This window comes from Dasypus novemcinctus, chromosome 13, assembly GCF_030445035.2.
Source record: "Dasypus novemcinctus isolate mDasNov1 chromosome 13, mDasNov1.1.hap2, whole genome shotgun sequence".
NCBI classification, from domain to species: domain Eukaryota; kingdom Metazoa; phylum Chordata; class Mammalia; order Cingulata; family Dasypodidae; genus Dasypus; species Dasypus novemcinctus.
Window position 1 is genome coordinate 87,585,332 of NC_080685.1, and position 22,746 is coordinate 87,608,077.

General features: G+C 37.7%; 1 protein-coding gene across 2 annotated transcripts in view; it reads left to right on the forward strand.

Annotated features, from left to right (window-relative positions):
- Positions 1-22,746, forward strand: part of PPP1R12B (protein phosphatase 1 regulatory subunit 12B) — a 252,830-nt gene that overhangs the window by 51,997 nt on the left and 178,087 nt on the right. For both annotated transcript variants that reach the window (XM_004481913.3, XM_004481915.3), the window contains exons 2-4: positions 11,823-11,953; positions 19,143-19,261; positions 21,553-21,712. In XM_004481913.3, coding sequence (XP_004481970.1) covers positions 11,823-11,953; positions 19,143-19,261; positions 21,553-21,712 — 410 coding nt within the window. The remainder of the gene's footprint in view (positions 1-11,822; positions 11,954-19,142; positions 19,262-21,552; positions 21,713-22,746) is intronic.

A 22,746-nucleotide genomic window follows, 5' to 3' on the forward strand; every position in this document is an offset into this window, starting at 1 on the left:
TTGTGTTTTGCATTTATTCCAGCCAGGAGTGACCAACTCAAACCAACCAATTGGCCACATTCCTCCTATGAAATTATTGGAGGGCTATCAATTCACCCTATATCTGCTAACGCAAAGCTATTTTTAGGGAGATGGTATCAGGTATTAAAAATATTCCCTGAGCTAAGTAGTGTCTTGTCCCTGGCACATGAACTGTATGCTGGAAACCTCTAGATTGGTAGGTAGAAAACATGTAGGTGATTCTGAATATGTGACCTTCAGTAAGTCATTTAACTTTTCTGGGCTTTGTTTCTCCAACAGTGAAATGAAAAATCTTAATGCTTGTTGCTCCAGCTACCACATACTTTCCTTTCTTTACAGGTTTGTTATAATAGACTTTTCCTAAGGAACCCTCCTTGATCAAGTCTATTTAAGGTGAATCATTCCATTACTTTCCATGCCTCGACTTTTATGTGCAGAATTTATAAGAAGGTGACTGCAACAAGGACTTTCTTCTATGTAACTGTCAGGGTGACTAAACTATGTATACTCCTTTGACCTGAAAGAAATTCGTACTCAGGATTTTTACCACAATTACTCAGCTCCATTAATCCTCAAAATGAGGATTATCAATGAGTAACAAAGTAGAGATTTGGAGAATGGAGCTATAAAATTTTGTTTGAAGATGCACCATGGGCTTTGAGAAGATGTGACTTCCATCTTTTGGACCCTTTTTTGGTCTACATTCTCCTTCTTGACTTTTTAAAGACTTACCTTCATGATAAGAGTGAAATCAGACATGCATGGTCCTGTCTAGTGCAAAAATTGTCAAGGTGTCACCTGTAAGACAATTAATAGACTTTATTTAGGTAGAAGGAGAATGAGGAATAGAGAAGGTTGAGGGAAACATTATTGGATGGATAAGAACTTGGGGCACTTAGAAAAGAACTAGTTAGAATTCAGAATAAACATATTTTTTTAAACTTTTAATTTTGAAATAATTTAAAACTTTACAGGACAGTTGCAAAACAATACCAAACCACTACAGAGAACTCCAATCTATTCCCTACTCAGATATACAGATGTGTAGCTTTTAACATTTTGTCACGTTATATCATTCCGTCTGCCTGTCTGTCTAATCTTTTTTTCCTAAACTTCTGAGAGTAGTTTGTATACATGGCACTCCTTGAATGCTTAATACTTCCATGTAATATAGAATAAGCATATTTTGAAAATTTGAATATTGTCAATCCTAAGGCAATCTGATACTTGCTAATAACTGAAGGGAAGATGTTTTCTGGTCCCAAATCCTAAATATTTGAAGTCTGGAGGTAATATGTCAGTTTACTGAGAAAGAAAATCTTAGTGTGACAGTCTATGGAAAATTCTTCACTTCTGCTGCCTCTCTTGGCTCGCTCTCTTGAAAGGCTACAGATCTGTGTCCAGAGCCTGCCTGACTGCTGAGTACATGATCAGATATAGTTCTCACCATCTCTGAGCCAAACTGTCTCTGCCCGTTGGATTGTGAGTCTTTCTCCCAGGACTGACAGTTGCTGGAGTTACCTGTCATGTTAGAGCAGACTGATGTTATGATTCTCACTTAGGCATGGAGAGACAGTATTTAGTAGGATTGACTCAAGCATCGGATCAGTCAGTCTTAACCCCTAACATGTTAAAGCCTTCTCTTTTTATTTATTTATTTATTCATTTATTGAGACACTGGCATAACTCATTCATTAATTTATTCAACAACCTAAGCATGCCGTTCAGTCCTGGAATATATCAAAGATGAATAGCAAGTTACATGCTGATCTGCAAGTTGCTTTGAGTCTATAAAGGGAAACAGATATGAACAATAACAATAATATTAAGATTAAAGCCTTCTCTTAGTGATGTCTAATTGCTGATGGTGGAGATTTCCAGGTTTACTGAGTCCTTTATCATCTTTAATTTACTTGTATAATTTCTTGGCATGTATGGGGTTCCTACTTGGAGCAAGGAGATTTTGAGCTAAGAAATGTTGGGTTTCACAGCAAACTCATCAATTAGTACTGCCACCCCAATTTCAGCTTCATTCTCTTTCAGCCCTCAACCGACTACCTTCAGCAAAATACTTAATATGAGAACCATGGTCTGGTCTTTCAGAGTGTTTGCTCTTTGTGCTCAAGGTTAGCAGAAGATTTCTTATGCTTTCTATTTAATGCAGTTGTCTTTAAAAAGTGATGTAATTTTTTTTTTAAGATTTATTTTATTTATTTCTCTCCTTTTCCTCCCCCCACCCCCCGAGTCCATTCACTGTGTGTTCTTGGGACACACTGGGAAACTGTGTCATCTTGCTGCGTCAGCTCTCCGTGTATGAGGCGCCACTCCCACATACTGTGCTTTTATTGCACGGGGTGGCTCTCCTTGCAGGGCGAACTCCTTGCACGTGGGGCTCCCCTATGTGGGGGATACCCCTGCATGTCATGGCACTCCTTGTGCACGGCAGCACTGTGTGTGGGCCAGCTCACCACACGGGTCAGGAGGCCCTGGGTTTTGAATCCTGGATCCTCCATATGGTAGGCGGATACTCTATCAGTTGAGTCACAACTGCTTCCCAAAAAGTGAGGTAATTTTAACAAAAGTGATGTAATCAATTTTTTTTACCACTTTCCATTTTGGCAAGCAAGAGGGATTGAAGAATGCACTGCTGTGATTTTCCATTAATAGCAACAAGTAAGGGTGTGCAGACCCTCTAGGTTCTGACTCCCTACTCTATGCCAGTTGTATTTGTTTCCTGTGCCTGCTGTAACAGATTACCACAAACTGGGTGGCTTAAAATTACAGAAATGTATTCTTTCACAGTTACGTAGGCCAGAAGTCTGAAATCAAGGTAGGGCCACACTCAAAAGGTTCTACGGTGTGGAGCCATTCTTTGTGTCTTCCAGCTTCTGATGGCTGTCTGATTCTTTCACTTGTGGCTAAATCACTCCAGTGTCTGCCTCTTTGGTTACATTACCTCCTCCTTTTCTGTCTGTTTCAAATTCCCACCTTCCTTTCTCTTATAAGGACATTTGTTGTTGGATTTAGGGCCCACCTAGGTAATCAGGATGATCTCCTCATCTCAAGACCCTTAATTACATCTGCAAAGATACTTTTTCCAAATAAGGTGACATTCACAGGATCCAGGGATTAGAACATGGACATATCTTTTGGGGGCTACCATTTAACTCACTGCACTAACGGAAAGGAATTGCATGGACAATACAAAATAGATAGGAGGCACCTACATACACTATCCCTGTGCTGGCCCTGCTCTGTACTTGTATGCACTACATGGTTTTGGTGAAATCGGTTTGGGAAGCCTGGGATGCCTGAAAAGAAGTCTTCTATATAATTGAGAACAAAATGTAACTTACTGTGCATTTGGGCATTCATTCTCTTATTCAACAAATGTTTATTGAGGACCTCCTTTGTGCCAAGCATAGTTCTAGGTATTTGGAGTATATCAGTAAAGAAATAGACAAAGATTCTTGCCCTTGTGGAACTTTTATTCTAGTTTTGCCAACAATGACTTAAGTAATTCATTTAGGTGGTTAAGGGATTTGGTGTTTGACTAATAAAGGTTGTATGAATTATGCTCTTTGCTGTTATCTCTAATTATTTTGGGTTTTCAACATAAAGTAAAGCCTAAATTATATAAATTTGGGGGAGGATAAAGGACAAAATGGTGAAAGGCATTGAATGGGGGCATAGTACAAACATCATTATCTCCCAGCACTTTTATCAGCATGATCTGTTGAAATCAAGGCAAGTGTGGATAAAAAATCCAAACAAGGAGTTGTTGTCCTGTACAAAGCCCAGATTCTTGTGTGCTAGGATGGGCTCTGCCCTGGCACCTGGAGTTGGGTTTTGTGGGGAAGAAAATTGTTCTGAGGCCGAGGCAGGTAGTATTAGCAATATTCTGAGACATGAGAGGAAGGTCAGCTCTTTGAGCCGGCACTTGGTGGCGGTGACAGTTGCAGGCTATTTTGGAAACTGGGAAGGCTTTGTTTTGTAAGACCTTCTCTGCATCCCAGATTTAACTCTGGCACTGATCAGCCATCAGCCACTTTTTCCTTTGATATAGAGAGTGCAATATCAGATACAGTAGAGAGATCAAGTATTCTTTTTCCATTTTATTGGTAAAATAAAAATGTTTCCTTAGAGATAGCTTGTCATTGCAGGGAAATGTGACATGTTGACTTTAGGAAGCTTTAATTTATTACCTTGCTAAATAGTTCTGGACTAAAGATTAAATCCTTTTCTGAAGGACCTTAGAACAAGTTGTTACTTTAATCATATTCTTTTTTTTTTTTTTTGTCACTTTTCATTTTTATTACCAGGCATTTAACAATGAAATTTTAAACACTTTCTTATTAAGACATGCTTTATCAAAGAAACATTTAAGAAAAGGACAATTAGATTCAAAAAAACAAAACTGTTTTAAATATAATACTTTAACATGCTTTCTGTGGCTTTTTCTCCCTTTGTCTGAAATTATTATAAAGGAATCTAGTAATATGATTAAGACCATCCTGATTGAGGTGGGCCACACTTGAACTGAAGTAGCCTCATCAAAAAGACACAATGGGTTCACAATCACAGGAATGGGCTAGAATTAAGAACACACATCTTTCGGAGGTACATACAGCTTCAAACCACCACATTATGGTACTTGGCAATGGGAAATTAAGATTGCTAATCAGAAAACCTTAAGATAAGGATGCCATCCTGAGTTACCAGAGTGGCCCAATGCAATGTACACACAAAGACCTTAAAAGTTGGGATTGGGAGTCAGTGTCAGAGTGATGCCATGTGAGGAAGTTTAATCATATTCTGTATGTCCTCAGGAATGCAAAATAGGAGGTAGCAGACTTAAGCCACAGCAGAAGGAATTTGGGTTAAATGCAAAGAATTCCCCCATTGTCATGGGTAACAACAGAAACTTGTTTTGCTTCCACCCCTATTCAAGGAAAGGAAAGACCCATTTGTTTGGAAGGTTCAGCACAATTCCGGGTTGGAGTCCACCGGCCTGGAGTCCACCGGCCTGGACAGGTTTTATAGATGAGCAAATCTGCTCATCTATCATGCTTCAGTCCAGAATGAGTCAGCACCACAGCTGCAGATGGAGTAGGCAGAAGGGCATCTAAATTTAGTAGTTATTCACTTGAGAAGGTTTGCAGGGACCATTTTTTCCCTCCTCCATGGCTTTAGTCATATTCCTTCTTCTGGAGGGGGAAAAAAAAAAAAAAGGAAAATGAGCACTCCAAGTTATTTCATGAGTGAGTATCATGTAAGTAAGCTCTTGATTGGTCTCCCCTACAAGGATGATTCTCGTCCAGGTTAACCATAGTACATACTCTTTTATTCACATAGCTCCTGAATTTAGGAAGCCATGGGATTCTTAAATGTTAGGGAATTTTCTGAAACCAGACTTACAAATTGCCTTCCTTCTGTGAGGTACTGGAGGTAGAGAATGGTAGTGATGGGTGAGGCATAATTACAATTTGTGCTTTTTCCTGGGGAAACTGCAATTTGTTATACTACTGCTTAAAAAACAACAATGTCAGGCACTATTCTTTCTTCCTTTTTTATTTAGGAGGTGCTGGGGATTGAACTGAGAACCTCATACATGGGAAGCAATTGCTCAAATTGCTGAACTACAGCTGCTCCCAGGCACTATTCTAAGGACTTATCGCCTTTAATTTTCACAAAACCCTGTAGTAGGTGGTATTCCCATGCTATCGATTTAAGTTAAATACCTCACGTAAGTCTGACTCCAAAGCTGGGACTTTTTTATACTACCCTTTACTCAATGGAGGGTGTGGGGAATCATTTAAGCCAGGTGTTCCCAACCAGGGGTCCATGGACCCCCAAGGGCCTCGTGGAAAGATTTTAGGGGATCCATGACTTGAACTGAAAGAAAAAAATCAACTTCTTATCTTTATTTTCTCTGACCTCTAACTGAAGTCTATCATTTCCTTCACTTATCAATATATACAATAAATAAATGACAGTAGTAGTCATTTCACCTGACTGACAAGTGGGTCTGTGGAACAAAAAGGTTAAGAACCCCTGATTTAAGCAGCTGGCCTACTTTTTTTTCTCTAAGGTGATGCTTTAGAGATTGATGATCTGCCAAATTACATTGCAGATTAGGTCACCTTTTTTATTGCTGTTCTTCAAATATCCTCACAATGTCATTCCCATAATGAGAAGGAAGAGAACTCTAAGAGTAATTGGGGGATGGAGATTAAGAAAAGGAAGAATGGTGTATGAGGGAAAGAAAGAGAAAAGATACATTTTCTTCCATTTGACACCTTTACTAGCTAGTCTTACTTTTAGGTCATCTGGAATTTTGCTGCAGTCATCTTTAAAGGGCCAAGAATGATCTTGAAAACATTGGGCTTGCGAAAGTCTGCCTGGTGGTGGTGTGGCCTTTGGAGCTAAAGTTTTAGGCTGCTGTTCTTTCAGAGTCAAAGTAATTTTGCAACCAAGCTAGAAGCAGTTGACCCAACTGTCCTGGCTCATGCAGGTTAAGATGGCATATATGATTTTCTTGATGTGGACTTTATTATTTCAAACAGAGAATGAGTGCACTTAGCACAACCTCTGAAACACTTTCTTCTCCTTGGACTTCAGTACCTTTTTGAAAAGGACCCCTTTCCATCCTCTCACTTAAAAGTCTTCAATAACAACTTATAGTGAGATACTCTGCAGTAAGTGGGCTAGACTTTTTCCTATAAGATTGAAGGCTGGCAAACAAACAACATACAGCAATTTATGATAAGCATAATTATGAATATTTTAAAATATGAATAATTTTAAAATATTTTACATGGTAAAGAAATAAAGATTTAATGGGAGGGAAGTGGATTTGGCTCAACTGATAGAGCATTTGCCTACCACATGGGAGGTCCAGGGTTCAAACCCAGGCCTCCTGACCCGTGTGGTGAGCTGGCCCATGTGCAGTGCTGACATGCGCAAGGAGTGCCGTGCCATGCAGGGGTGTCCCCCGCATAGGGGAGCCCCACATGCAAGAAGTACGCCTCGCAAGGAGAGCCACCCTGTGCGAAAAAAGCACAGCCTGCCAGAGAGTGGTGCCGCATGCACGGAGAGCTGACGCAGCAAGATGATGCAACGGAAAGAAACACAGATTCCTGGTACCACTAACAAGAATGTTAGAGGACACAGAAGAACACACAGCGAAAGGACACAGAGAGCAGACAATGGGGGGGGGGAGGCAGAAGGGGGAAGGGGAGAGAAATAAATAAAAAGTAAATATTTTTTAAAAATAGAGTTAATGGGAAATGCTTGTGGAAGTTGATAGGTTTAAGAAAATATCACAGAAGAAATGTAATATCTAGAGCTCCTTGTTGAAAAAGAGATCATTATGAATACTGGCTGTAGAAAGTCATCTGGCCTCAAAAGGTCAGGTTAGAGGAATATGTTATATTGCATCAAATCTAGACTATGTTTAATCTCAAGTAACTGTAAAAAGTAACTGAGTTATTGTAAAAATACAAAATGGTTTGGGAAAAATTAACAATGATGCCTTTTTTTTTTTAAGGGCCAGGGGCCAGGGATTAAACTGAAGACTTGATACGTGGGAAGCCGGCCTGCGACCACTGAGCCACATCAGCTCTTCTGAGCTGGTTTTTTCATTTGTTTCCTTGTTGTTTGTGGAAAGCAGGTACTCAGCAGCTTGAGCCACATCTGCTCCCACAACGATGCTTTTTGTAACCAGGATTACTCAATTAAATTTTCATTTAAATGAATCAACCTTTTTTTATCCATTCCCCTGCTTCCAGCAGGATTACATAAGTTCTCTTAGTAAGATATGTGCTCCTTAAGTCCTATGGTCTCAAAGATCCTCTGGAGTTCCAACTTGAATTCTTCCTACAGTAATTTTTTGCTGTTTAAACAGTTGCTAATTGTCACCATAAAATATCTTTAAGTATGCTTAAGACAGTGGTTCTCAAGCTGTTTGATGTCAGGATTTCTTTATATTATAAAAAAATTATTTAGTACCCCAAGGAGCTTTTGTTCATATGGATTGTTATATATTACTGAGAAAAAATTTAAATATGTATTTATTAATTCACTTAAAATAGCAATAACTCATTACATGCTAACATAACATTTTAGTGAAAAATAATTTCATTTCAAAAATGAAAATATAGAAGTGGCATTATTTTACATTTTGATAAATCTTTAGTGTCTGCATTTAATCTGTTGTCATATATTGCTTTGATTAAATTATATAAAGAAAATCCAGCCCTCCCATAGATATATAATTGAAAAAGGGAGGCATTTATTATAGCCTTTTCAGACAATTATGAATATTCTTCTTGGGTACAATACCTAAACTTCAATAAGTGGTAGTTTCTTAAAAGTTAGTTGCAATGTGGAAACTGAAACCATGTCAATGGACTTTTACTCTTATATTAAAATTCTTTGGGGTCTATATTTTACTTTGGATGACTCTTTCTCCAGTGCATGATTTTGTCACACCATGCATTTGGTTATTTGGATAATATGAGTTCCTTGAGTTATACAGATGGTCTACATGTTAAAACATTTCATTATACAATAATAACACATCATATTTATTAATATTCCCACTGATCTCGGAAAATTAAGCATTGGGAAGCTGTCAAGCTCATCATAGCAGATACATTTCCCAAATTCTAATTCTCATTTGAATGGTCAACTTTTATCATTGGCAACAAATAATTGGTTTATTTTCTTTGAAGTGACAGACTCACTTTGTTCATTTCCAAGGAAATATCTGCCAGATATCCAACCTGAAAACCGTAATTTGTTAGTTCTTTTGAGTAAAAGAAGTGTTTTATGATATATGTAGCTGGATTATCTTGCGACTCTTAACAGATGCACAGGAGCTTTTTTCTAGAGACAACCACCTGTACTTTGGTTTACAGCAGAAGTACTTTATGCACACTTCCCATTTTGTCACACAGACTGTTTAACAGACATGTATTTGAGGGTTGAGATAATAAAATTAATGATTTTTACTGCTTCAACAAGGTCACTCAAGTGAAACTGGTTTTCTTTTTCTTTCTTTTTTTAAACTGCTGGCATGTGGTGGTAAAGAATATGTGACTACTAGTAACATTTGATGCCACTGCCTTGATTTGTACTAAGGCACCAGCAGTTTTACATATCATTGCTTTTTTGCATCATTAGTGCAAATGTCAGCACAGTGTAAAAGGCAAATAACATCTTAATGTTGTTAAGAAGATCACTTTAATTTGGATAATTTCTCAGCTAAAGTTTTTAAAATTAATTTTGAAACTATTTTGTACATTTAATAATTAAAAATATAAACAATTAAAAACTAAACAGAAAATACAGTTGAATAAAAACATGTTTCTCAATTAAATGTGCTAGATACATACACTTTTTTTTAAAATCATACAATCTGTTACACAATGTATTTGGTTCATAGTAACACAATCATACAGTATTTGTCCTTATGTGTCTGGCTTGCTTATTAGCTCAGAATAATGTCCTGCAGGTTCATCCATGTTGTCATATGGTTAACGACTTCATTTCTTCTTACAGCTGCCTAATATTCCATTGTGTGAATACACCACAGTTTGGTTATCCATTCATTGGTTGATAGACACCTGGGTTGTTTCCAGCTTTTGGCAGTTGTGAATAATGCCGCTATGAATATAGGTGTGCAGATGTCTGTTCAGTCACTGCTCTCAGTTCTTCCGGGTATATACCCAGTAGTGGTATTGCAGGGTCATGAGGCAAGTTTATATTCAGCTTCTTTAGGAAATTCCAAACCAGTCCTCCACAGTGGCTTTACCATTCTGCATTCCCACCAAGAGTGAATAAGTGTTCCTATCTCTCCACATCCTCTCCAACACTTGTAGTTCTCTTTTTAGTAGTGGCCATTCTGATAGGTGTGAAATGATATTTCATTGTAGTTTTGATTTGCATTACCCTAATCATTAATGATTGTATTAGTCAGCCGAAGGAGTGCTGATGCAAAATACCAGAAATTGGTTGGTTTTTATAAAGGGTGTTTTTTTGGGGTAGGAGCTTACAGACACCAGGCCGTAAGGCATAAGGTACTTCCCTCACCAAAGTCTCTTTTCATGTGTTGGAACAAGATAGCTGCCAACAGCTGCAAGGGTTCAGGCTTCCTGGGTTCCTCTGGGTTCAGCTCCTCTGTTTTCTCCACAAGGTCAGCTATAGACTATCAAGTGAACAGCTGTGTCTCACTCCCTGGGGTCTTTGCCTTGTCTAAGGAGCTGTCTCTATTCCTCTGTGTTCTTCTCGTGGCTCAGGTCCTCTCTTCCCAGGGCTTGCTTCTCTTTCCTCTGCATGCTGATTTCCTGGGGCTCCAGCTTAAGACTTCAGCATCAAACTCCAACATCAAAACTACAAAACCCTTGCATCAAAAGCTCCAACTCTGTCCTTTGCCATGCCTTTTATCTGTGTGGGGAATCAATACTCTAATGACGTGACCCAATCAAAGCCCTAATCATAATCATGCCCAATAATAGACCAGATTACAAACATAATCCAATATCTGTTTTTGGAATTCATAACCATATCGAATTGCTACAGTGATGTTGAGCATTTTTTCATGTGTTTTTTTGCCATTTACATTTATTTCTTCTTTGGACAAATGTCTCTTCAAATCTTTTGCTCATTTTTAAGTTGAGTTGTTTGCCTTTTTGTTGTTGAGTTGTAACATCTCTTCCTGGATATTAAACTCTTATCTGACATTGTGATTTCCAAATATTTTCTCCCATTGAATTGGCTGCCTTTTCACCCTTTTAACAAAGTCCTGGGAATTACAAAAGTGTTTAATTTTGAGGAGGTCCCATTTATCTATTTTTTCTTTAGTTGTACATGCTTTGGGTGTAAGGTCCAAGAAACCACCACCTACCACAAGGTCTTTAAGATGTTTTCCTATGTTTTCTTCTAGTAGTATTATCGTCCTGGCTTTTATATTAAGGTCTTTGATCAATTTTGAGTCGATTCTTGTAGAGGGAGTGAGATAGGAATCCTCTTTCATTCTTTTGGTTATAAATATCCAGTTCTCCCAGTACCATTTGTTGAAGAGACTCTTTTGTAGGTTTGTCAAAAATCCAGTTGACTGTATAGGTAAGGGTTTATTTCTGGATTCTCAGGTCTATTCCACTGACTGATTTATCTATCTTTATGCTAGTACCATGCTGTTTTAACCACTGTAGCTTTGTAATATGTTTCAAATTCAGGCCATGAAATTCCTCCCACATCACTCTTCTTTTTTAGAATGCTTTTGGCTATTCAGGTGCACTTTCCCTTCCAAATGAATTTGGTAATTACCTTTTATAATTTTGTAAAGTAGGCTGTTGGAATTTTGATTGGTATTTCATTGAATCTGTAAATCAGTTTGGGTAAGATTGACATTTTCACAATATTTATTCTTCCAATACATGAACATGGAATGTCTTTCCATTTACTTAGGTCTTTTTAAATTTCTTTTAGCATTGTTTTGTAGTTTTCTGCATATAGGTCCTGTATTTCTTTGGTTAAATTAATTTCTAGATATTTGAGTCTTTTTGTTGCTATTGTAAATGGAATTTCCCCCCTTATTTCCTCCTCAGATTGTTCGGTACTAGTGTATTAAAACATTACTGATTTTTGCATGCTGATCTTGTATCCTGCCACTTTGCTGGACTCATTTATTAACCCAGGTAGCCTTGTCATGGATATTTCAGAGTTTTCTAAGTACAGGATCATGTCATCCACAAACAGTGAGAGTTTTACTTCCTCTTTTCCTTTTTGGATTTCAGGCCTGTATTGATGAAAATTTGGACATGGTGAAGTTTCTGGTGGAGAACAGAGCCAACATAAACCAGCAGGACAACGAGGGCTGGACCCCTCTTCATGCAGCAGCTTCCTGTGGCTATCTCAACATAGCAGAGTGAGTCAGCCTGGATTATTTGTAGGAACAACTTTCATTTCTGTTCTGCCCTTAAGAATTTGAATTTCATAAATTACAAAAGCAGAAAGTTGAATTATTTTTTAAAGGAATGATTGACACTATGTTTTACATAGCTACTAAATCCAAAGATTTTTTAGTTGGAGCTTTTTTTGCTTCTGTTTTCAGGTAACTCGTATTTGCTGGAATATGCAGGTATAGCTTCTGCCCACTGCACTGTCTGTGTTCACTTTTTTGAGCAACTGTATGTAGGCACTTAGGTGGGCAGTCTTGGAGATTTTTTCTGGATGTCTTTGTAAACCTGTTCTGTTGTTTAAAAAGTATACTATTATGTTGGGCTTTGGAGGCTTGAAGGGGGCTAGGGTTGGGAGGATGGGTCAGATGGTCCATGGAATAGTGGGAAGGGTTTGGGGTAAGTGAGTGAAAATGGGAAATTGTCAGGTACTTGGCTAAAATTATAATGCTGAGAAAACTCTTTAGAAAATATAATAAGGAAGGGTTAATTGTTTAAGGTATTTGATGGGAGGCATCTGGCACAATGTTCACCTGGGGCAGGCTTCTAGGGAGTGTGTGAGAGCTCATCTTGTCATGTTGTATTATATCCATGGGTGGAGACACATCCAGTGAACAAGAAAATGTACCCCCCATCCTGGGGAGGACTGGTATTCTCAGAGGAGAGGGTGTCCCTCGAGAGCCTGGGTGGCTCCTAATGGGGAAGGACAGAATGGAGTGTCAAGCCCTCAGCATTGTTTTAAGTGTCTATGAATCTTGTTCTTCAAGCAGTAAAGCTTGGTTGTCACTCTGGGCTCTGACGGGAGGTGAGAGAGGACTAGAATAGATGGAAGTAGGGGTAACTGGGGGGCAAAGGAAGTGTTCCACAAGATCGTGCAATGATGGATATAAGCCATGTTAAATTTCACCAAAAATTTATAAAAGTATATAGTCTAAAATGTAAACCATAATATAAATCATAATGTCACCAAAAATTTAGAAAAGTGTACAGTCTAAAAATAAACCATAATATAAGCCATAAAAAAACCTCAATTTGTGCTTAATACAAATGAAGGTAGACAATGCTTGGTGTACTGATCACAGAAGTCATTTAATTAGTAGCCAAAGAAAGAGCCTAAATTTATGGAACAAAGAAAAGGGAGTTTTATGGCTTTTTTTTTTTTAGATTTATTTTTTATTTACCCCCCCCCCCCCCGTTGTCTGCTCTCTGTGTCCATTCACTGTGCGTTCCTCTGTGACCACTTCTATCCTTATCAGTGGCACCAGGAATCTCCCTTCCTTCCTCCTTCCTTCCCTCCCTCCTTCCTCCCTCCCTCCTTCCCTCCCTCCTTCCTTCCTTCCTTCCTTTTTAAAAATTTATTTCTCTCCTCTTCCCCACCCCACCCCAGTTGTCTGTTCTCTGTGTCCATTTGCTGCATGTTCTTCTTTGTCTGCTTCTGTTGTTGTCAGTGGCACGGGAATCTGTGTCTCTTTTTGTTGCATCATCTTGCTGTGTCAGCTCTCCATGTGTGCAGCACCATTCCTGGTCAGACTGCACTTTCTTTTGCGCTGGGTGGCTCTCCTTATGGGGCGCACTCCTTGTGCATGGGGCTCCCCTACGCAGGGGACACCCAAGTGGCACGGCACTCCTTGCGTGCATCAGCACTGTGCGTGGGCCAGCTCCACACGGGTCAAGGAGGCCCGGGGTTTGAACCGTGGACCTCCCATGTGGTAGGAGGACGCTCTATCCATTGGGCCAAGTCCACTTCCCTGTGTTTCTTTTTGTTGCGTCATCTTGCTGTGTCAGCTCTCTGTGTGTGTGGTGCCATTCTTGGGCAGGCTGCACTTTCTTTCGCCCTGGGTGACTCTCCTTATGGGACACACTCCTTGCGCGTGGGGCTCCCCTACGTGGGGGACACCCCTGCATGGCACGGCACTCCTTGTGCGCATCAGCACTGTGCATAGGCCAGCTCCACACAGGTCAAGGAGGCCCAGGGTTTGAACCGCAGACCTCCCATGTGGTAGGGGGACGCCCTATCCATTGGGCCAAGTCCGTTTCCCAGTTTTATGTTTAATAAGACATTCAAGTAGCTATTAACCTCCATGACATTTATTTGGGCAGAAGAAAAGGCACTAAATAAATGTCTGTTGAATGAAGGAATAACCAGAGAGACTATTTTTAAATAGGAAAGAGACTTTGGCAGTTGAAAACATTTTTAAAACAAGACAATTGAGTATATTCTAGATGATGGTAAATTTAGATTGACAAGGTGAATTTCCTAAATAAAACAGTGATGTTCTTTAGTTCTTGGAAAATCAGATTGCTAGTTTTTTTTTTTTCTTTTTTCTTTTTAACAAATCAGTTTTATTGATACATATTAATAAAGCATAAATCCATCCAAAGTGTACAATCAGTGGTATTCAGTACAATCAAATAGTTGTGCATTCCTCACTTCAGTCATTTTTAGAACATTTTCATTATTCCAATAACAATAGTAGTAAACAAAAAACAAACAATTCATCACCTCAATCTCTTTATGCTTCCCTGACATATATAGCTGCTAGTCTCTGTTTCCTTCTTTCTGGTTTATTTGTATTTATATTTTATAAAAACAGTCATATATGTAATATCACCCATATTCGTATATTACATGAGGTATGTTATATAGTCCCTATGTTTTTTAGTTTTCCTTCTAGTAATATACATGACCTTAGACTTATCCTTTTAACCACTGTCCTACCCATATATAATAGCTCTGCTAGTTACAAACACTATGATGTGCTTTCTCCATTTCTATTCATTTCCAAAGATTTACAAACACCCTTTTTAGCAATTCTGCACAGCTAGATTGCTTGTTTTAAGACCCTTTTCAGTAATATGATTACAGCTCCATTATATTTCTCTTTTTTAGCAAACAGCAAGGAGAATTATAATGGTAGCTTTGTGGAGACCTGGGAATGGCTTTCCAGAGAATCTGATTTGCCCAGGTTTCCTGGGTGGTGGGAGGAAATGGGGCAGGGTGCCTGTGTCCTTGCATTTGCTGTTGAGCCAGGGATGCTGTGAGGGAGAAGTTAAACAAAAGGAGAGTCAGAGCCAGAGAAACATTGAGCAGAAGCATTGATGTTTGGGCTGCTTGTTTTAAAAAGTGGATAACTAGATTGGCCCCAAAACCAACAGAAATGAACAGTGTAGTTTTCTTCACTCTTGCTCCTCACTCTGTTCAAATTTAGTAGAAGTCAGTCACCACTTTTTCTCTCAGGCTGCCTCCTTTCCTTTTATAGGAAAATCTCTGATTCTCATCCTTTACCCACTAATGCCAACTTCTGATGTTTATGAGTTAAGGTTGTTTTCCCTTAGATTTTGATTCTTACTTAAAATTTTTATGTTAGAAACATTTATAGAATATGTTAACCACTCATTATTGACATTTGATTATTTGTTCAGGTGGCATGTTTGTGATTTTTGAGCTACCCTGTCTCATTACATTCAAGTAATTCATTTTTTTTCCTATTGGAAGGTAACAAGCAGTGCTCATGCTTAGAATTAGGATCACTTGTGTTGGCATTATCCATGGGGTCCTTTTTTTTTTCTCCTTTTGTGAAACTGAGTACAGAGAATGATTGTAAATTTTTTTTTATTTTTTATTTTTTATTGTAGTTTCTTTAATTCATCAGTATAGTTCCTTTGGAAATAAATTCAAAACTTGCCAATCTTTTGCCCAAATAAATATTACCTTGACTAAAATCAATCTATGAGAATTACTGTTTCCTCGTATGAATTATTACTAATTGGATATATGTAAGCCTGACAAGAGATGCATGATCTAGACCAGGATCCATTGCAGGGTGGAATGGCGGTGATTTATTTTTCATTATGCTTATCGTTATTGAGCAGGCTTTGGCTTTAATGTCATTATTTATTTAAGTGCAGTATATAGCATTTTTTAAAATACATTGGAAAAGGATCCCATTGTTTATATTATTCATTTTGATAGATGTACCCCAGGGCCAATGAGCAATGTTTTAGATACAATCGGCCCTTGATCATCTTGTCATTTTTCTTTTGTATCTTAAAGATATTAAATTTTATACTTTCATTTTCAGAATCATTAGTAACTTTAACTTTCAAGGGAGTGGAAATGAATAAAAGGCAAACTTACCTTATGGGAAGAATCGAAGTACATTCTCTATCATGTTCCATGATGACCTTTTTTTCTCATAGTTGAACTCAGTATAGTAATATCAAAAAAGAGAGGTTTAGAGGTTATCTTTTCATCATATCATTTGAGTTCAGGCTTAAAGTGGCTAGCTGGCTGTTTCATATTTTTATTACTAATAAGCGTTTAACAGATCTAGCAAATTGACCCAACGGTTCAGCATTTAGTTTGGCTTTACAGTTTTTTGGAATGCTAATCTATGGAGTTTGCCAACACATTTCATTTTCTCTTTCCTCCCTTAGAATAGTACCAGAAAGTCCTTATTTCAGTGATGAGATAGGAAGGATAGGGAGGCTTTATTTTGTAAGGACCATATTAATTGAACTACGAATATTTTTGAGTGTCTGGCAATTAATGAGGATTCTCAGGGGTAAAGGAGACATTACTTCATAGGATGACATTTATTCTTAATGAGGTGAAAATATAAAACTAAAAGGTTTTTTTTTTCCCCCTAAAAATAATTTAAGAAGGTAGTCTTACTTAATAATTTTTTTTTTTTAATTCTTGGAGAGCCAGGTTACTTTGTAGAAACAAGTCTCCTTGATCATAGGCCTAAAGTCATGTCAGAAAAGGGAAAAACAGGGGTCTGTGTACTCGAGACATTGTGTCTAATCCAGTAAGGGGTGGAATAAATGTAGAGCAGGGTAGTTAAGAGGTTTCATTTAATTCAAGCAATATTTGTGGAATGCCAAGTTAAAAGAAAAAGTGTCAGGTGCCAGGGTTGTGTTAGCAATAAGGAGGACCGTTGCTACCCTCAAGGTGCTTTCCTCCTAATAGGATGGGTACATTAGGGTGCTGTGCATCTCATGGCAGGTCCAGAGTTAGTGCTGGAAAAGAGCAGATGATGGAAGGAGGGAGAGTTCAGTGTGTGAGAACAGGCAAAGGCTTCAAGGATGTAGAAGCATATCTAATGGACTTGAAACATGAAGGATTTCTACAAAGAAAAAGAGAAAGGAGGGTGTCTCATTCAGTGGAGGAAACAGCTTGAGCTGTGGGAGAGAGCTGGTAAGGAGAGGATATGTTTGGAAATAGTAAGAGGTTCAATTTGAGTAGCGTACAGGGGACAGTTCAATCCAGCAAACATTTATTGGGTACTTATTATGTACATTATTTGCATTTTGACTTTTCAAGGTAGAGGAGGCGTAGTTGAATGTTCTTCTGAGGGTAAGGAACCAGAAGAGAAGAGCTCAGTAGTGAAATATATCAAAAAGAAGCAGTAATTGAAGGAGAAAAGATGTACTTATAGGATTAAGGGTACAGATAAAAGGATTTAGCCTTGGAATTGAATAAGAGCTATCTTCCTCTCACCCTGGGAGGGAAGGAGGAAGATGAGTGAAAATTAGATGAATTGTGAATGCTTTTGAGCTTTGTATATGAGGAATTGATATATACATTAACAAATATTTATTGAGGACCTATTATACCAGGTATTAGGCACTGAGAAGGCAAAAACATGGTTTTAATCCAATCCTAATTGATTTTTTCTCCTCTGCCAACTCCGTGAATGCAGTGGCTATATATATATATATATTTTTTTTAATCAACTTTATTGAGGTATAATTTTCATACAAAAAATTTGCCCATTTTAAGTGTACAGTTTAATCCATTTTAGCAAATGTATACAGTAATGTAATCACCATAACAAAATATATGTTGATTATTTTTATTTTTTTTTGTCTCCTGCAGTGTCTTAAAATGTGATACCTTGAATATAGTAGGGAACAATAAACATTTATTAAATTGTTGAATGGATTCAAGTCTAATTTGAATAGTTTTTCTCTCCCTTTTAAAGACTTCTGAGTGTTTGATAGAACTCATAGCATTATTGGAGTTCTCACTGGCCCAAATGTCTTGAAAAACTAACTGGACTTAAAGTGAGATGAAGGAGGCCGTGGCCTCTGCCATTTACCAGCTCTGTGATTTAGAGGAAATTATTAATACTTAACATGTATGAGCCTTAGTTTCTTAAAGTGGAGTTAATAATACCTGCACTGTCTACTTCATAAAGTTAAGGCTCATGTTAAAATTTCATATGAAAGCACTTTGAAAATCAAAAAGGATCCATGTAAGTTATTAAAATTATCAGACCTTTTTTCTTCAGGATAAAGTATTGTATTTAGATTTAAAATCTAACTATTTAGCATATTAATGTTTCTTCTCCAGTAATTTACTTTCCTCTTTGAGTGCAGATTTCATGTAGGTGGCTGGCCAATGGGAGAGTTTCATGGAGATGTAATTTAGGTGAATTCATTTAAATTTTTTAAAAAATTTCTTTGTCTTTATTATTATTTTTTTAATGTTACATTAAAAATATATGAGGTCCCCATATACCCCTCACCCCCCTCACCCCATCATTTAAATTTTGATGCACACTTTATTCTTCTATGTTCGTATCCACAACACTACTTATTAAACCCCAGTGTGGCACTGGGACAGTTTTGTAGAATTGCTTCTTTTTAAAAAATTTTTTAGTCAACTTCATTTTTAGAGCAGTTTTAGGTTTACAGAAAAATGACACTGAAAGTACAAAGAGTTCCCATATGAGAATTACTTTTCTATATTGTTTTTGGGAATTCTCTTTTATTCCCAACATTAGAAGTATAAGTCCTTTTGGAAACCTGTACCTTAGGGATATTGGGTGAATTTTAAAGACTTCATGCCTTCCTTAGGGTTTTCAGAAAGCCCTCTGCTATCCACTGGTGGTGAGAGGGCAGGGAATAGGAAAATGAGTGTGAAAGAAATTTTATTGGTTGACATTGCTTTTTTCAGGAAATGGAGAAGCCTCTAGTCCGATTTTTTTAAAAGGCTAATGAAATTAGAAGTTAATATTAGAAGACCTTATCTAGGACCATACTTGAAACCCCCAAACAGAAGTCTTACTCTGCACGGAACCCCAGATACATGAGTATAAATTGATATTAGATTGATAAAGATAATGTTGATCCTGGGTCTTGTCTATGCAGGTATTTCATTAACCATGGAGCCAGTGTGGGTATCGTGAACAGTGAAGGTGAAGTCCCCTCTGACCTTGCAGAAGAGCCAGCCATGAAGGATCTTCTTCTGGAACAAGTAAAGAAGCAAGGTAATCTAAGGAATAGAGGGAGCCAGGAGAAACATCCAAATACTGCCACTTATTTTTTATTTAAGATCCATTTGCTGCTTAGAGCTTTTCATTATCATATGACAGAAGAGGGTTAGATCTTTCCACTAACAGCATTTGTCATCAATTGCCAACATCATGTATCCCCTTAATAATTCACACAAATATAGGTCAAATGCCAAAAGAATATTCAGTTATTTCTTGTTTTTGCTATTCTGAGGTTGTATACCCTTCTCATAGTTAAGAGTGACCTGATCATTCTTTCATGATATAGATTTGACTGATGAAGAACATGAACATTTTTTCTATATATGCATGGTATTAGATTTTGCTATACATTATAGAGTCCAAAGAAAGGGTGGGATATGTTGTAAATTTGAGTATTGACCAAATTTAGTTGATGACTTTGCATTTTTCTCCTAATGAGAGCTGAAAGTGGTACTGGTAAAGATATTTATTATAACTTATTAAATGATCTTTAACAATATTAACCATGAAAATTATTCTCGCAGTTTGTTAAGTTACTGAAGTAAACATAGAAGAATAAACCCCCCAAAATGCTTGTTCTATCTTATCTTATGTTATTAGAATAATCCATTTCAGAGACTAGAGTAGGATTCTCTTACTGGATGTCTCTGAGTTCTTTTAATAAAAAAATATGAATAATTACTAGGTTGATAGCAAGGAGGTCAGGTCTCAGGAAGCCTACTGGAACCAGTGGTTTTTTTAGTCTTTCTGCCCTACTATTTTAATATCACAATCTACAGTTCATCTTAAAGGACTTAGCTCCCTTGCCCTTTCCTGATATGATCTTTTAGAACAGGTAGGGCCCAATCTGGCTATGCTTTTATGATATAATGACAGGGTTGAATGATGACCCACAAAACTGAAAATACTTAATATCTGGCTCTTTACAGTACATGTGCCAACCCCTGCCTTATAGTAATGGTATTCTAGAGCTGTAACTGTTTATTTCTGCTGCCTTCCCATGTACAGTGTGTGTGCCATATTGAATTGAAAACTTATGCTATGTTTACCATCCAGTCCTCTTGGTCTTTTCTCCTAAGACTTACTTTACAATTTACAAATAACTTTTTTTTTTTTTACAAACTGAGTTTTAAAAAGTAGTTTTGATTTGATAAACCACTTTTTATAATCCAATTTCTGACTTTTCATTTAAGGATTATACTCTATTAGAAGAGGTATTCACATATATGCTTAACTTTGTAGTACTTTTAATTTTAACTCTTCATTGTATGGAATTCTGGTTTGTTTTAAATGTGTTATACTTCATCCCCATTCCATCTCCCCAAATCACACAGATGATCCCTAGATATTTCACTGGTTCTTATTTGAGAAGTGAGTTGGAAGGGAGCAGACCAAACATAGATAAAGGCTGCTATATGCATTTAGGACATTTCATTATTTTCTATACTGGGGAATGGGTATCCTCTCTCTTTCACTGGAACAGATATTAAGAGAGTTGTTGGCTAAAGGGAGAAACCCTTGGAGTTCCTCCAGTTTCTCAGGGAAACAAAATCTACATTCTCTTTGAAGCAGGCTGATATTTTAACTGCATGTCACCTATCACTGGTGTTGGTGTGGGACTCATCTACTCTGGATTATATAGCTCCAGGTCAGTGTATTTCTCTACATATGGAAATGAATTTTAGAGGTACTTTGTTTTTAAAGTATGTCATACCTGAAACTAAGATTCTGGATCCCAGTCGTATGGTATAGTGAATGGAAAAGAGCAACAGACAGGATCCCAGGACATCAGTGTTCTAGTGGTAGTTCTATCACTAATTTTGTGACCTTGAGCAAAACACTTAATCCTTTGATGTTTATTTTCTCATCTGTTAAATGGGGATAGTAGTATCTATTTTATTTACTTCAAAGGTTTGTTGGGAAACTAAAGTGTTATAACTAATAAAAGGACTTTGAAAAGTTTAGTTCTGTATAAATATCATAATGTAAAAATTTTGTCCTCTTTGGTCTTTGTGCTATATTGAAAACGATTTTAGAAGTGTTCCCCTAATGAGTCGGCCATCACATAATATTTAACCCAATGATTTAACTCTGGTAAGACACTAATGCGTGTACAAATATCATTGCTTTTCTAAGTGAAGAGTAAATTTGATGAATACCCAACTTGTTGACTAAACTGTTGTTTGTGGGTATATTTATGATATGTTTTGAATCTAGGGAAAACATCCTGCTAGACTTAAGTGGACCTTTAGTAATGCTGGCTGTCTGATATCTGGTTTCTGTAGGAGTTGATCTAGAGCAGTCAAGAAAAGAAGAAGAACAGCAGATGTTGCAGGATGCCCGCCAGTGGCTCAACAGTGGGAAAATAGAGGATGTGAGGCAGGCTCGCTCAGGGGCCACAGCCCTCCATGTGGCTGCTGCCAAGGGCTACTCTGAGGTCCTCAGGTATTGTCCATTTACATCAAGCAAGAGTTTGGTTGGCTGGGAGAAGATGAATTGGGTTTTGGAAGCAGGGGATAAATTAGATTTTCAACTATGCTGTGTTTCCTTTTTTGTTGTTGGTTTCTTCCCTGGTCATGTAGTCTTCCCTCACATTTTGTTGGTGTTCATCCGTGGATGGTTCCTCTTCCTCCTACCATCCCTCTAACTTCTTACCGACATGTATGATGTAAAACAGAGCTGAGGTACACTGGCCTACAAGACGTTCTCCAGCTTTATCATTTGTCACTAATATTCCTACAACTTCCTCCTTTTGTAACCTATAATACTGGACAGACTTGTGATCATTTTGGTCCTTTTTGGACTTAAATCATTTCTTTGGGTTCATAAGATTAATTTATACAGACCCTGAGTGTGCAATGTCCAGCTGGGGTAATTTAGTCAAACTTATATGAGGGATTTGAACTCTACAACTCTACTTGTTCCATTTTTCCTTGCATCCCTACTTGCTGTCAGTGCTTAATGTTGGCAGGCTTTCCCAAATACATAGGTGCTAAAAGCATTGTATTTGGAATTGTTGCTGGACTCTTCCAATGCTTCATATTCCACCTAGTATGGGATTTCCAGTAGGTGTGGCAATGTGTTGTTACTCCGTTTCTGCCTGAGAATGACATTTATATTCTGCTCAATTCTTGAAAGGTGTCTAGAGGCCCATGATTTAGGTAGTCTCAACCTACCCAGTGCAGTTTGGGGCTTCAGAAGTCAACTCTTTCCTCCTCCATGCAGACAAGTTAGATTATGGCTTCATAATTACCAAGACACCCTGAAAATATTTTTATAGAGTTGGAGGTATGAGAGTCTACACCTAAACATATGGTATCCTGAAAAGACCAGCTGGAAAGCTAGTTGGTAAAATACCCTGAAGAGAACTGAGTTCTCATTTTGTGTGTTACTTCCTTCCTGCATTGTAAAATGGAAAATGTAACTTGTAATAGAATTGTGTGATATGGTTTATTTAATTAAGTTTTGGTTAATCTCAG